Source organism: Siniperca chuatsi, linkage group LG17 (genome assembly GCF_020085105.1).
Source record: "Siniperca chuatsi isolate FFG_IHB_CAS linkage group LG17, ASM2008510v1, whole genome shotgun sequence".
Taxonomy (NCBI): domain Eukaryota; kingdom Metazoa; phylum Chordata; class Actinopteri; order Centrarchiformes; family Sinipercidae; genus Siniperca; species Siniperca chuatsi.
The window spans coordinates 28,415,173-28,431,594 of NC_058058.1; the positions used below are offsets into that span (position 1 = coordinate 28,415,173).

The 16,422-nt window shown below is 41.6% G+C and overlaps 2 protein-coding genes across 4 annotated transcripts; one reads left to right on the forward strand and one right to left on the reverse strand.

Moving 5' to 3' along the window:
• The first annotated feature begins 509 nt into the window (after nt 1-509).
• Nucleotides 510-11,831, forward strand: ilf2 (interleukin enhancer binding factor 2). Of its 3 annotated transcripts, none has more exons than XR_006375088.1 (15): nt 510-657; nt 1,218-1,277; nt 1,674-1,716; nt 1,973-2,077; nt 2,206-2,283; nt 2,682-2,784; nt 6,225-6,290; nt 6,676-6,792; nt 7,479-7,557; nt 7,659-7,746; nt 7,946-8,007; nt 8,099-8,213; nt 8,522-8,612; nt 10,748-10,950; nt 11,617-11,831. XR_006375088.1 is itself a non-coding variant. In XM_044170529.1 (15 exons), the coding sequence occupies exons 1-14, from the start codon at nt 653-655 to the stop codon at nt 10,897-10,899; spliced, it is 1,164 nt and encodes a 387-aa protein (XP_044026464.1). In that variant the 5' UTR covers nt 511-652; the 3' UTR covers nt 10,900-10,911; nt 11,617-11,831. The 3 variants fall into 3 exon arrangements, 2 of the variants coding, with proteins under 2 accessions (XP_044026464.1, XP_044026465.1); XM_044170529.1 differs by having other exon boundaries at nt 511-657; nt 10,748-10,911; XM_044170530.1 differs by lacking the exon at nt 1,218-1,277 and having other exon boundaries at nt 545-657; nt 10,748-10,911.
• Nucleotides 11,762-16,180, reverse strand: pex11b (peroxisomal biogenesis factor 11 beta). The gene is given in 5 exon segments (XM_044170531.1): nt 11,762-13,620; nt 13,623-13,915; nt 14,844-15,045; nt 15,127-15,242; nt 15,764-16,180. Coding segments are annotated over 5 exon segments (777 nt in total). The 5' UTR covers nt 15,820-16,180; the 3' UTR covers nt 11,762-13,510.
• Between the last annotated feature and the right edge of the window lie 242 nt (nt 16,181-16,422).

The following is a 16,422-nucleotide window of genomic DNA, read 5'->3' on the forward strand; positions in this document are numbered from 1 at the left end:
CCATACGGGATCAGCAAAATACTCCTAAAGAATTAAGGAAATAAAAATGAATAAGATCAGAGCGGAAAAGGGATTGTCATATGCGGAAGCTGCTAAGAGTATGGAGAGAAACGGTGAAAGGGTGGTAGTTCAAAAGGAAAAGGAGAAGAAAGGAAATGGAGATGAGCAGAACATCAGTATGGACAAGAAGCGATTTCTGGCATTTATTGCCATGGTTATAAACTGTGCGGCTGAAATGAAGGGGAAGTCAGAAAGGATTAAGATGGTGCTGGACGCGGCAAGAAGATTCTTGAATGTTGTGGACATATCTGGAGAGGATCTGGATGTTACACTGAGGGAAGGAGTTGCACCAACTCAGACAATGGGGTCTGGGTTATAGAATTGACTATGGCATGGGATCACATTGGGTGGACAATGTTTAAAGTTTAAACTGTGAAGATGTTAAAATTCAGTAGGTGGCGGTAGTGCGCAATTAGGGACGCCAACCGCCATAAAACACAACAGAAGAAGAAGAAGAAGAAGAAGAAGAAAAGATAAGAAGAAGAAACGATACCCTACTCGAAAGAACAGGAAGCAGCCGTCACAGAGGGAGCCGGTCCATTGAACACTTCTCTTAGGATTTTCGCATTAAATAATCAAAACGACGTACGCAATGAGGTAATTCGATTTTAATACGTTTAACATTCAATTCCGTTGTGTTTTACAATTTATACAAGCAACGTGTTGATTGAAGTCGTTAGCTCCTGTGTTAGAAACCTAGCTCGTAGTGCTGTTATGTTAGCGTGACATTAAGCAAGCGGCGTGCATTGTTTGAACGCTTGCTACTGGCTAACATGTTAGCGAGGTAACGTTAGCTAATTCATTAACCGCTAGCGTTATTCATTATTTCAAGTGTGTCGTCACCGTGCAATGTGTTAATGGTATCATTTCTGAGCTGCGGAGGAATTTGTACTTTTACATAAGTAATTTATCAACGATCCAGGGGGATAACATCACCTAGCTAAGTAGCTGAATAAATGAAATAATGAATCTGTACTGATGTGTATTGGAGCGTAGCAGCTGAGTAACTTATGTTAGGTTAGCAAGATAGTATTAATGTTCGCAATGGGATTGAATAGTGCCTAAGATGAGACGCCACGGCATTATTACTCCTAACATTAGCTTTGTCGAGCAAATGTAGGTGAGCAGCACCGACATGTTAGTGTGTTTGTGTCCAGAGGGGACCGCGGCAGGGGCCGGGGAGGCCGCTTCGGGTCCCGTGGAGGACTGGTCCAGGGGTGAGTTCAGCCACCGAGCTGCTATTCGCTTATATTCATTAACGTCCAAAAGGCATTATGACTAAAACAGTCTGGACATCCGGAGAGATCAGGATCTAGATGTAGAACAAGGTTTTTTTATTTAGTCCATAATTTGCATGTAGTACTAAAATCCATATGAAAAAACAATTACAAAAATCAAAGTATAAATTGCTGTTTTTTCTTATTTTAGGCCTCAGGGGAAATTAACAGTGGACATTAAGTTCCTTATATCATGATTTATTTTCAGCCAGACTTTGTTAGTATTGTGAGCATATTGAACCTTGAGCACCGTTGCCTCTATCAATTCTTTTATGTTCACTGCTTGAAGTCATTATTATAAAACTACAAACTGTTGATTTTTTCTTCATTCATTAGGTACCGTCCATTTGTCCCACACATCCCATTTGATTTTTATGTGGTGAGTAAAAACTACATTTGGTGGGGGTGGGGGGGCGTCACATGGTCCTGGTGTACACCAGTACATCACTGCTGGAAGGTGATAAGTTTTTTCATGAAGTTAGTTACATACATTTTGTTAGTGTGACTTATGTTCAGGAGACCACATTCCCCTAATAAAACTACCGTAGTATATTAGTGTGAGTAGGCTAGTAGTAAAGCAGATTATGTACTGAGCAGCAGTGTGAGTACTGACGCAGACTGTTGTTTATCACAAGTGTGAGATGGCCTTCCCCAGAGTGAAGCCTGCACCTGACGAGACGGCTTTCAGTGAGTGTCTGCTGAATAGAAACCATGACCTGAGCCCCACACCTGCAGAGCAGGTCAGTCCACAAACCTACACCAATCTAGATAACTGTCTGTCTCACCAAATTTTTTTGTTCTCTTCATGCAGTTTGTTTTTTACGTTCACTGGAAGAAACCCTGTTTATTGGTCTCTTCCTGCATTTAGTCCTCCATCTTGTCCCTGGTCACAAAGATCAACAATGTCATTGACAACCTGATTGTTGCACCTGGAAACTTTGAAGTGGTGAGTCATTTGTCCTTCACTGCACATTTATCTAACATCTAAATGACTCAGTGATGAGCACATTATTGTACTTCAGATCAGTGTGTGCAATGTATCATGTCAACACATACTGTACTTGTATAATGATGTATGTGACAAATAAGATTGATTTTTATTTTAGTTTAACAGTGTATCAATGTGAACTGAAACAATATCAGGAATGTTTAAATATTTAGAAAACTATACAGCATTATTTAAATAAACATATTGAATGTGACATACTAAGTAACTAAAAACAACTTGAAATGTTTCATTTCTAGTAGGTCAAATCAGTAATGTGGAGCGTGTGAATAATATGAGCTAGTCAATAATATTAGTACATTACATGTTAATAATGTTGTACCTGTGTCTCTTCATAGCAAATTGAAGAGGTGCGTCAGGTGGGCTCTTACAAGAAGGGCACCATGACAACAGGACACAATGTTGCTGACCTGGTTGTAATCCTCAAGATCCTCCCTACACGTGAGTGATCAGTAGGAAGTAATGTCATCTGCTTAAAAATTGAAGAGGCTGTTATTGTAATGATCCAAACTGTAACACTGAAAGAAAAAAAAAAGAAAGCTGCTGGTATATTATTCCTGAGTTTTTGAGGCTTTTAGATGTGTTGGTTCTTGTCACTCAGATGTTGTCACATCAAGGTGTTTGCAGCCGGTAAAGCGTGCAGGGTGATGGGACTATTCATAGTCTTGCAATACAATCTTGTTATGTTCAGACCCTCAGATTCAGAGTTAGGGCTGGGTATCGTTTACAGAATTTTGATACCAGTACCCTTAAAGTGGTACCAATAGAGTACCTCAATCGATACCCATCATGTGAATGCACATATTCAGTTAAAATTACACCAGTCCTCCCCATCCAAATGATTTTTACACAAATACATTTTAAAAGTGTTCTTTAATTCGATTTGAATGCACGAGATAAGTGTAGCCTATATACAGAGAGCCAGCCTTGTTTATCAGTGTGTTGAGTAATGGGAAACGTTCATTCTGAAGGACTTGAGTTAACAGTTGGAGTCAAGCATGGAGGTTGTATTAGGCTGTGTAGCTCTAGTTGTGTTTTACAAACCAACTGCAAAAAAACAAAATCAAAGCCAGCAGTGCTGCTGATACAGCGGGTTGTCAGAATCAGAAATACTTTATTGATCCCCGAGGGGAAACTCTTCGTTACAGCTGCTCACTATCACGTCAATGCACACAGGAATAGAAGTACTAATAGAAGAATAATAATTACAACAACAACAACAAAATAAGTCCGCAACGAGACAATTATTTCTAGTAAGAAATTAGAGATGTGCAAATCAAAATATGATACACTATAATACAGCTAAGTTAAGTACAAAAATGGATATAAAGTATAAAAGCTAAAATAAGTGTGAAGTACAAAGTGGATTTACCAGTTAAGTATAATACAATGTAATAAAATAAGTAATAGTGCTATAATGAGTACGGTCAAGTTAAGTGTAGCAGATTAACCAGATTAGAGAGAGAGATGGTGGATATTGCACAGCAGTAATATAAGTCTTAATAAATATCAATAAACAGGGAATATTACACAATATTTCAAGTATTGCAGTGATGTTAATGATCCAATGTCCAGTTTAATGACTTAGGGTCATATAGACTAACACTTAGGAGGAGTTAAAGAGTTTGATGGCCACAGGCAGGAATGACTTCCTGTGGTGCATTTTGGGGGGATGAGTCTTTCGCTGATGTGAGCTGAAGTTTCCCCGGTAAACACACCGATCTCTTCTGCTGCTCCTCTTACAGTCACTTGTTCTCCGGAGCCCGCGAGAGGAGCAGGAGGTTGAACTGCCAACTCCGTCAAATACACCGCACTCGACATCCCCACCACAGACTGTATGTAGCTGCTAGCTGTAGCTATGGTAGTGGGCCAATCACCCGTCGCATTAAAGGTCAAGTGTGTAGGATTTAGTGGCATCTAGCAGTGAAATTGCAGATTGCAAACACTTGAATACCGCTCGCCTCACCCTCCCCTGCCAAGGATGCGGAACTAGCAAAAAACGCAAATGGCCCTATCAATTCAATTTAATTCTATTTATATATAAAGCGCCAATTCATAACAAAAGTTATCTCATTGCACTTTTCCTATAGAGCAGGTCTAGACCGTACTCTTTATATTTAGAGCCAGTGTTGGGTTTGAAGTGTCCTTGGGTAAGACACTGAACCCCAAATGCTCCCAAGGGCTGTGCCTTCGGTGTGTGTGAGAATAATTTACTTTCTTTGAACTGATGGTACCTTCCATCTGTGAATGAATGGGGTGAACACGATATGTAGTTGAAGCGCTTTGGCTAGTCGGAAAAGACTAGAAAGGTGCTATATAAGTACAGTCCACTTACCATTTTCAGCTGATTATACACTAATGAAAACATACTTGTGAATATTATATTCATTTTCTGCCAACAAGCGACTTTTGCGAGCAAAACCATACAAATAGTCATTTTTTTCTAGATCTGGGCACAGAAAGGATTGAATGCAGGTATCGTTTGACTGGAGAGGTCTACATGCTTCCATATGATGTGGATGCATCAGTTTTTATCAACCAAAGAAACTGAGACCTTAGGGCTCTCCACTATGTCACTGAATCATGAAGTCTAGTTTTACGTTCAATGGGTCTGTTGTTGTTGTTGTTTTTTTGTTTTTTTGTTTTTGATAGGACCATTTTGACACTGTATAATGGCATGCCAATCCCATACCATGTTCCCATATGAACAGGTTGTTTTTTTTTTTTTTTTAGACCCTTTTTTCCATTTGACAAGAGAAGACAAAGATCTTAAATGTCTGAACACAAGCAACTGTACAACTTTGCCTAAATAAAAAGTCTAAAACTGGAAAAGCTAGGATGTCAGTTGGGGACAAGACTATAAATCTGACCAGACATTTGATTCCAGCTTTCAGTATTTGACAGTTTGCAATACTAAGTGCAACAGACACATTTTGATCTGTAGCAAAAACTTTTTTTAGGTTTAATACAATACTAAGACTGCAGCTATCGATTATTTTAGTAAGAGTATTCTACCAATTATTCTATTGAGTAATCATATAAGAAATACTTGTGCTTTATTAAAGAGCAATAAATATCCAAAAGAGAAAATAAGACAGGTCTCTTAAAATGAACAACTAATTGGTTTCCTTTTTAGAAATATCTACTATTTTTAAACTACATACAATGATATCTGTCAAAACTAAACCCATTCAGTGCATTTAAGTGTCATATTACATTCTAGGTTTTAAAGAAAACATGTTCTGAAATACAAAAACAAACACTTTTTGCTTTTTAAAAAATTGATATACTTAGGTTGAAACTTGTAGTTCAGAAACTTAACTAAAGCTCAGGCATAACGTAAGCCTTCACTGTCTTCTTTGTGCCATCAACAAAACCTAGCTAACTTAGAGACGTCACCACATTGCTTTACGTTGTTAACTAGCCATTACATATAGTCATAATTAACATAGACTACAGTCTTTACTAGCCTTCATGTATGTGTATAACCTTGTGTCGGGTCGCTCTGTGGACTGGATGCAGAGACTGAACCGTTACGCTTTCTGCTGAGATGCTGAAGAACACTGTGCAGAGTTTTCGTGAAGACAAAGTATCTGATGATTTTTAGTAATCGAGTTACTTGAGGAATCGTTTCAGCCCTATACAATACCCCATTGCCAAAGACACGGTCTTGATTTGATCATTGTGAATAGCAACACCTTTTCTTGTTGAATTGTGCCTGTTACCACAGTAAAGCCCTCTGTGGACCTGTCTCTATGCCGGCAGTCCAACGTCTGGCTGACAAAACAAAACACGGCTCTTCTTGCTCATTCTAATGTAAGGAACACTTTGTAATTTAATCTGTGTAATGTTGGAGAATGATGGGTTTTTTTCTTCTACAGTGGAGGCAGTTGCAGCTCTTGGCAACAAAGTAGTGGAGACCCTTCGCACACAGGACCCTACTGAAGGTAGCACACTGAGGGACTGTTGTTCACTTCCTGAAGCGTTCAAGAAAAGCTGGGATAAATAAATCTATGCTTCAAGTTTAACAGAGGAATCCAAGACCTACTGTGACCAGTTTATCCAGCAGATGTTTAATGAGGTTCAGTTGGACTATAAGCAGTAAAGAAGGGTGCTGCAATTTTGAATTATTTTGTTTCATTGAATTCAGGATTCAAACAATGTACTTGTTTTAATTCAGTGATCTAAATTAGTTGTGGGGTGTCCTGTGCTTTGTAATTCTCAAGGTTTTAGTGATCTATTGATTGTAGCCCACAATCAATTGATAATGTAACACTGCTAATGTAATGTGTGTCTGATAGGCAGATGACTGTGTGTATCTGCTGCTTTCAGTGCTGTCCATGCTGACCAATGAGACAGGCTTTGAGATCAGTTCAGCTGATGCTACCGTCAAGATCCTCATCACCACCGTCCCTCCCAACCTGCGCAAGCTGGACCCTGAGCTGCACTGTATGAGCTTACACACGTGTCGACAACACACACACACACACACACACACAAATGTCTCTGATGCAACCCCGTAGCTTAGGGGTTAACACACCAACCATGAGGTCAACGTCCCCAGAGTCTAGCCAGGGACCTTTGTTGCATTCTGTCTCCCTCATTTACTGTCATCTCTCTCCACTGTCTGTGAGAAAGGCAGAATGGTCCATTATGTTCTATTTAAATGAGAAACAAACTTCACTTGCATCAGTAGTTGATAAGCCGTTACGTGTTTCTGCAATTTATATTCAAATTTGTGAGGATGGGGTCTATTTTACATGAATCAAGTTTGCTTTGAGCTATCGTAACCAAATTTGGTGCATGTGTTGACAGGCTAGCTCTGAGGTTCACTGCAAAATCTAGGGACATTCTGCCTTAAGTGGGCATCTCATAACTCAAAAAACAAAGGGTTTAGGAAAACTGCACTCAGAACTTTGTAAAATATAAAGTCAAAAAATATTGTCAAAAATCACCAGAAAGTCCAAGAGACTGTAGTGTACAATTTTTTTTTTTTATCTGTAAATTTCCACTGCTTTCATTTGTAGACCTCCATCGTATTTATAATTGAGCCTGTGAAAACAAAATATACCAGGTCCCTGGTTGGAATCCAGATGGGGATGCTAGGATTAATTTTATTTTTGTTGTTTCTTCAGTGGACATCAAGGTGCTGCAGAGTGCCCTTGCTGCCATCCGCCACGCCCGCTGGTTTGAGGAGAACGCCTCTCAGTCAATGTGAGGAAGTCTCCTTTAACTCCCCTGCTGTTATGCATAGGCATGACCAAACAATAGGCTTACCTGAATTTATTGGATTATTTGATGTTTATAATCTTTAGGGTCAAAGTGCTCATCCGCCTGCTGAAGGACCTGAGGCTGCGCTTCCCTGGTTTTGAACCCCTCACCCCCTGGATCCTGGACCTGCTGGTAAGACCACAAGTCTACCGCCTCACACCCCACGAGTCCTGACATTTGACCAGCCAACACAGCCAGATTAAAAACAAACCTGTGATTGCACATACACCTGAAGCCTTGAACGGTATACTGGGTAGGTATTGTGTATTGGTACATGTACGCCACTAGTGATGAGGTCATAACGGTGAGGTTGGTGTCCGTTCTGTTCCAGGGCCACTCTGCAGTGATGAACAACCCGTCCAGGCAGCCCCTGTCCCTGAACGTGGCCTACAGGTTGGTTTCCACTCACCTCCAGTTTTCATTTTGATAGTCACTATAGATGGGACATTGTCTCTAAGCTTTGTGCTGGATTCGTGTTTTGAAGGCGCTGCCTGCAGATGCTGGCTGCTGGTCTCTTTCTGCCCGGCTCTGTGGGCATCACTGACCCCTGTGAGAGTGGAAACTTCAGAGTGCACACAGTCATGACTCTGGAACAGCAGGTAGGTCTGGTCCCGTCCCTTCATTGCAGGTGAAGGACAGGGTCTTTAGAAGCTATACTCCTCATTACTGCTGTTTTGGTAGAATTGGGGACACCCTGAGACACCCCAGATCTGTTTGCAACAATGTAGGAGGCAGTAGCACACTGGAAAAAAGCTGTCGCACACATCTGGACAACTATGTCTTCAAAAAACCCAGTATGGATCACACTAGCTGTTAGAGGGCTTTCAAGTCTGAAGTAATTTATAAATCGAAGTGTTGCATGAACCTGATGAGTGTGATAATGTTCAGTTTGTGTGTGTTTGTGCAGGACATGGTGTGTTTCACAGCTCAGACACTGGTGAGGGTGCTCTCGCATGGAGGTTACAGGAAGATCCTGGGCCTTGAGGGAGATGCCAGCTGTAAGTTAATCTTTCTTCAATATGAGGAGTATAGACAGGTTTTGCGTTTATAGCAGGGGGGTGGAAAAACTCATCACTACATTGTCATGATAGTTTTATATATGAACATTTTCAGCATTTAGAAATAAAGCAACTTTCTGGAAACTAGTAAAAAATGCTTTTTAAAGGTGAATGTGTATGTGGCATTCACCCATGCACCTCCCAAAACTTTTTTTAACCACACGCTGCACATTGATAGACATCTGTCCGTTCTGGCTAGCTAATATGACACACATTCCAGTGAGAAAGGGCAGCTAGTAGCATTAACAACACTAACCCAGCTCTACAGGTAGTAATGTAATGTTAGCATGAAAGGCCTGCAGCACAAGCCCTCGTTCTGAATATTATATTAGTAATGTAAGCATGTATGAAAATCCTGCTCTTTCCTCAATATACAAGACTTTCAATACATGCCAGATGTGTTCCACTGTGGTGTATACAGGCAAAGCTTCACGCATAAGAAGCAATGTCTTCTGTATTATTTATCAGCCACACACTGTCATGAAAAGGTTTTGATTTCTTGAATAATAAGTGTAACAGTGTGATGCATTTTCTATCCAAAACCATCAGTCATACACTGAAACTCGACACACGTCAAACTGATCAGAGTCTGACAAATGCTGGCACAGTTCATTAAACACACAGTAACAGTGTGAGCTGTCTGACCTGTGTGAGTTGCATACATGCATACTGCATTTCCCACACATACACGGCTATTTCTAAAAGAAGAACCTCACGCAGGCTTCACACCAGGTGGACACAGCTTTATAAGTCTGACGAAAAGAAGGCGAATGCATCTTGACTTGTTTATGTGACAATACGTTGATGTCATTCTGAAGTGTCCCATATATTTTCATTTTGTAGAACTAAGCAAATCAGTCAGAAGTCTGCAGAACTTAGCGTCTTTGTATATTAAACTGTAAAAGATAAGTTCCGATTTTTCTTTTTCGAGTACTGGTGCCCATTTGTACATTGCACTGTAATCGTTGCTTCTCTCGATACTGGCTGTGAAATTATCATTTTCAAGTAAAACTCGAATATAAGACATGGAGGACATTCTAAAGTTTAGCTGAAGCCAATGTCAGACTTCAGCAGACTGACAAAAATCAAGTGGGTAGAATTAAATCGCAGATCCAGAATATTCAAATACTGTATGTCATAAAACATGACACGATTGTGCATCCAGTAATCTTGTGTCCAATATGATGTTCCCTTTTTTTTTTTTTTTTTTTTTTTTAAAGTTATCTCAGAGCAGGTCTAGACCGTACTCTTTATATTATTACAGAGACCCAACAAATCCCACCATGAGCAAGCACTTGGCAACAGTGGCAAGGAAAAACTTCCTTTAAGAGGGCAGAAACCTTGGACAGAACCGCGAGAGAGAGAGACAAACAAACAGAGCCAATAATAACAACAGCTATAGTAGCAGTTGTCGAGCAGGAACACAGGGGCATCAGGTGGCCCACAACCACAGATCCAGACTCTGCAGCTCTGGAGGTAGAAATACCTGCTGAAAGCGACAGGAGAGAAACGAAAAAGCACAGAACTACGGGAGAGGAAAGAATAGGAGGAGAGAGGAAAGAGGTGCATCATGGGAAGTGTCCCAGGCAGTCTAGGCCTATAGCAGCATAACTAAGAGATGGTTCAGGACTCACCCAAGCCAGCCCTAACTATAAGCTTTATCACAGAGGAAAGCCTTAAGCCTACTCTTAAATGTGGAGATGGTGTCTGCCTCCCGAACCCAAACTGGGACCTGATTCCACAGGAGAGGAGCTTGATAGCTGAAGGCTCTGGCTCCAATTCTACTTTTGGAGACTCTAGGAACCACAACCCTGCATTCTGGGAGTGCAGTGTTCTAATGGGGCAATAAGGTATTATGAGCTCTTTAAGATACGATGGTGCGTGAGAATTTTAGAATAGATGAATATGCAGATATGCAGCAGCCTCAGGCCTTTTCTCTGTGTATTTCTGTTTCCACATGAGATATCCAGTTCCTTGTTGTTATATATTGACCTGTGATTCTACAAATAGTGCCTGCATGCACAATAAAATGAATAAATAATACTAATCAGACCGTTGTGTGCCTTTTGTTGCAGACCTGGCAACAGAGATGTCTACATGGGATGGTGTGATTGTCACTCCATCAGAGAAGGCATATGAGAAACCTCCAGAGAGGAAGGAGGAGGAAGATGAAGCTCTGGAGGAGGGAGGAGATGGAGAGGATGAGAGCATGGAGACCCAGGAGTGATGAGGAGTTCAGGTTGGAGCATGTCCACAATCTACCGCCTGCAACACAGAAGTTCAGCAATTCACATATTTTATTCTTTGAAGTTAAATTATATCAACTTTTTTAATAGCTCAGTGGTGGATGTATGTCTGTGTGTTTTTGTCAAGCATTAGTATCAGAATCAGAATCATACTTTATTGATCCCCGAAGGGAAACTTTTTGTTACAGCAGCTCGCCTTTACGTCAGTGAGCTTTCTCTCTGAAAATGCCCTTAACAGTGTATCCATAAGCTTTGTGGCATGTGACGTAGCTTTGTGAGAGTTGCTGCTTCCCACTGCAGTGACAGCACATTCTGCTGGATAAACTTTATAGCGACATTAATATATTAACACAGGCCTTTCCTTCTGCCGCACATACTAAAAAAAGTTATTACATCAGATAAGGTATATGCTGATGTATCTGCGATTGGCCAGTGGCTCAAACACACAGGGTAAATCTGTTCTGTTGCTCTCAAATTATCAGTGTGTAGTTTCTCAATTTCAATATTCGATTTCCATAGATGAACCACACAATGAACATTCATTTTTTAATTCTCTTTTAAAGGGTCAGTTCACTTAAAACATTTGTCCATTTCCCCCAATGGTATTTAGCCATGTAGATAATTTTGTACCACAATACAGTGGTACTTTGCCATCTAGAGTCATTCATTAACACACTTGCTCTGCTCTTTTTCCACAGTGATTGTTGGTAAGTTTATTGAAGAAGTCCTTTCAGCTGGGCCATGGTGTGTACTTACGATGTTACCTGGACAGAAACACCAGTGGGAAAAATGTTCCACCCAATAGCCACTGGTCCCCTGAAGTGTTCAGAAAAGGCACTGGCCTCATTTGTCATTATGTTTTTACTTCCTCTTTGTAACAGTAACATGCTGAATTAAACCTTTTGTTTTGCTAGTTTGAGTCTTGTTATTTGTGCCAAAATGAAAGCAGATATTGACAAGTCAATATGGTGGCCCAACGATAATAAGCTACTATGAATCGGGGTGAACTGTGATGTCAGGAGGCAAACGAACATCTTGAAAAATAAAGACTATTACAATCAAGCCTCAGACTCAACAAAGGTATGTCCTGTCAGTAACAATCAGGCCTAGGTATGCACCTTCATGATAACAGTGGAGAATTTATTTCAAGTTTTTAGTAGTAGTACTAGTACTGTAATTTAAGAAAGGAAAACCTGCATACCCTGTACTGTGCTAACGTTTGGAGACTAAAGGTCACTCCACAATTCCTTTGACTCTTACTGGACAAACTGAGAGGGTATAGTGCAAACTTCTACAGTGCAACCCTCCGTCACAGCGGGTGGTGTCACAAGTGCAGCAGCCCTGAATCTTACAGCCCTTTAAAAAAAAAAAAAAAAAAAAAAAACAGATCAGGTCAGCAATGCTTTCCTCCTTACAAGATTTGGTGTGGAGTTTCTTTTTCAATGCAATATCATGTTCCTGCATCTCTTATCTCACAGGACAGTTCAGTCACTTAGTGGCTCAAAAAAATGTAATACTGGAAGAATGTTGAAAATACAAACTTGCTGGGTGTAAACACTGTCAGGCAGGTGCAAATTAACAAAAACCCTGATTTATTTGGACTTGAAATCAAACGTCATGGTTGTCATTTTGATTGGGTGTCAAGATGGCGGGTCTTATCTAATATGAGCCTGTCAGAATGAAGACACCAAGGAAGGACAGTGGAGTGTTGCGTGCTACTGATAGCCAGTAACTGTTTTTGTGAAGATTGATAGACATTGAACCCTCATCCCTGAAGTATTTTGGTTTAGTGTCTGTCTGCGTGATTTGTTAACCTAAATGAACTGAAACCAACACCGAGCTCAGTGCACGGTTGGCGACGTGAAAGAGGACCGGGCTGGCCCAACCGCCGAGTTGAGTGAGTCGACACTGTGGAAAGCTAGCCGAGCTCACCGGGATTCAGGCCAGGCCAGCATCCTTTCTTGTTGTTGGAAATAAAGGCAGTCAGTGTATGTTGTGGCCTGTTATTAGCTAGTACAGCTTAGTGGTAATTGAATCCCTTAGACCTAACAACAAATCACTTTACCAGTGCTACCTGTGCTGTGACACAATACAAAGTATGTGGAATCCTTGCTCAGTGTACTGACTTTACTGGAAGGGGCCCTTCTATATCACGGTAAATTAAGTTTGTTTTTTCCCCACCTTATAGGTCACGAAGAAGACTGCCTACCATCTGGTGAGTTTGTACTTGCAACATTCTTCCTGTGAGGAATAGTTTTAAGCCGCGTATTGGGAGATATGGCTGCAGGACTGATATGTAGAATGACAGTCGTGGATGAGGGCTAGCTTTATATTTACTTAACACTGGCTAGTGTGAGACAATGAGGACAACAGTGGGCTCTGTGCAGCATCGCTACGCTTCAGCACTGTGTGGACCTGGGTCACAGGTGAGTAATCAGCTGAGGTGTTAAGCAGTATGCGATGCACAATAAAAGAATCTCCTCCTGCCACAGTACACCAGCAACTGCTGACTTCACAAAATCATCAGTGTGTTAACCCTGGTAGATTCTGAACTCAGTCCTCCTTGTGGACCCCTCCAATGTGTATCTAGGTTCATGGCTTGAGTTTGAGCCAGGGGTGGACCATGGTGAGGATGGAGAGGACAGAGGAGGCCAGGCCACAGGCCCCGACAAAGCCTGGCCCTGTGGGGTAAATCCCCAGCGGTCCAGTGGGATGAAGATATCACAACTGTTCTTCAGCAGGTCCAACAGCAGCGGCGGGTTGCTGTACAGCACCGCCACCAGCAGGTGGAGCTGTCTGCGGAGCCTCGCCGACATGACGGGCAGGGCGACGGTGGCCGGAGCGGCAGGTGAGGACAATTGGTCAGCAGGCAGCGTGGTGCTGGGGTACGGTGAGGGTGGGGATTTGGAAGCTCTGTAACGCTCTTCACACTCAATGAGGAGGCGGAGCTCGTACACATCTCGAGTCAGGTTGAGGATCAGAGCGAAGAGGTAGTACCTGCAGATTTCAACCACACAGTTGGTATTAACTGAATTTGGCCCCACAGCAGTTCTACACAGTTATTAACAAATGATCTGTGTTCCAGAAATTCCACTGACATGAAAATGACTCGAACATAACATTCATTCCAAATCAATACTTCAAGTGCAAATGTAGCATTTCAATATCCAGAATTGTTCAGACAGTCAGTGGGTCACAGCCAGCTCTTCGTTAACCCTGTCAGAGCTGATCGTACCAGCAGACCCAGCTGGCTCAGCCTGCCTTTACACTGCTGCTGCTGAGAGCAACAAACTCAAACGCAAATGCTGACAGGCAATTTAGGCAGATTAAAAAATCAATCATTAAAAAAGAGTCTGCCACTTCCCCAGAAACTATTGGAAACATAGCTGCTGGAAATAGAGATGTATGATGAACAGAAATCTAAAAATGGAGACTAATTAAAATGATGCAGGTTTAACCCCTGTAGACCTGTCAAATGTAGCATTGTGGGAATAGAACGCAAACGACGACATAACAAATATCAATGTGTGTAGGGTCTGTTAGCATTCCTTGTCCAGCAGCTCAGTCATTAGCTTAGCTGCGGTTTTACAGATGTCAGGTTTGAACCTGTATTGTCTGAAACTAAATCACGTAGTTTCTTAAACCCAGCTACTGTGTCCTGACACAAGAGCTCACTGCATCTAGATTCAACCTAAACCTGCTGCAGCTCAAGTTTAAACTCAGAGTTCAGTGTAAGGCAAGATCATTTTATTCACATTTTTCAGCATGTATGACAACACTATAAAACTTGTTATTGTGTAATTCCATTTAAAAAGTTTCACATCAGCCTCCTTTGTTTGACTCCACAAAGAGGGTTACTGATTATTTGTGCAAGAGATGTCATTAAAATGTACAAATGGAAAAGAAAAAAAGGACACTCAGTCACCTGAAAGATCTCTGACTCCATTTGTGCGTGTCCAGTTTGGAGATGAGGCCTGTTTTTCCAGCCCACAGGACGTTGTCACAGGCAAAGTACATGGCTCTGTTGAGGTGGCCGATGGTCAGGCAGAGCCTCAGCACGCTGTCAGAGAGGTGGATGGTCCTCTTGGCAGCCTGCAGCGCCTCCACAGAGTTCCCCAGACGCAGCACTGTGGGACACACGAACACATCAGCCACAATCCTTCAGCTTTGGTGTTTGGAAAAGAACTCCAAGTGGCTGCTTCACTCACACTTTCTTGTCAGGCTCATGTGTGCTTCCAGCTGACTGACGGTTCTGTGAAGTTCCGCCGCTGCCCCGCCCTTCTGCAGAGTGTAGCCCAGCAGGGCGCATGCGTACTGAGCAGCCCTGAGAGTGCAGAGCACAGTGAGCAGCTGACCTGAGGCTGTTTCATAAAGGAGGCTCAGGAGAGCAGACTTATTGGGGAAAAGTAGAGGAAGACTGATAAATCCGTCGGCTGATTGGGGTCATTTAGAAACAGTGTCTCCATTACATAGTTTGTCCATCAGAGACCGCTGACAAGTTGATGTTTATACTGTAAAATGACCACATCTTGGTCATAACTAAAAATATATAGGTACATACATATACATATGATTCAAATGCACTTAGAAAGGGTTTCCCACACACAGTCCACCAGCTGAATGCCATAACACCGAAATCTAGTTAGCTTAAAGACTTAAGAAACAATTTATCTTTCTTATCAAATATATACACCAAGTCAGACCAACCCAGCACTCGTTGTCTACTTCCATTAAGTTAGCAGAGCTGTAGCTAACTAGCGAACTTTGAGTACCTTGCGTTATTATTCAAATTTGCAGCTACAGTGAGATTTCAAACGTGATTGTTAATAAAATTCGTAACCTTACCTAATAACTCTCTCCTTGGCTTGGCTCTGGCCGTTAAACCGAACCCAGGCGTCCATACTGGCTTGTTGTCCTTGGCCTCTAACAGCTGCTCGCTATTTAACAAACGGTTAACTAGCTTTCAGCCTGTTACGTCTTTACGTCAGTAACTCTTGAGCTGCTAACTTAGCTAGATGTTACTATGCTGAAGGTGATGTCTAGTGCTTTCTAAACTAGTATTTGAAAGTTTTAATCACAGAAGAGCTCAACCATCTATTTACTAACTCGCTTCCGAATCCGTCCAACTACTTCTTCTTCGACGTTTTACGGCAGTTGGCATCCACCATGTTGCATTACTGCCACCTTCAGGTTTTATTCTCCCTAAGTGTACATTCATTTTAAAGTCGTCTTTCCAGACAGGTCATCCTTAAAAAAACTAAATAACCATTTCCTCCGTGGAACACTATCTCCACACTCTAATAGGCTTTTAACGAATCAGGCACATCCTGTCTCAAAATGATGCCCAAAAACTAGTGCATGCATTTGTTACTTCTAGGCTGGATTATTGCAACTCCTTATTATCAGGCTGCCCGAATAAGTCCCTTAAGACTCTCCAGTTGATCCAGAATGCTGCTGCAAGAACTAGGAAAAGAGATCATATCTCTCCAATATTAGCTTCACTG

Coding starts and splice junctions, on each gene's coding strand:
- ilf2 (XM_044170529.1), top strand. Junction 2,078..2,205: donor GCCCCACACCTGCAGAGCAG/GTCAGTCCACAA, acceptor TCCTGCATTTAG/TCCTCCATCTTGTCCCTGGT. Junction 7,558..7,658: donor GAGAACGCCTCTCAGTCAAT/GTGAGGAAGTCT, acceptor TATAATCTTTAG/GGTCAAAGTGCTCATCCGCC.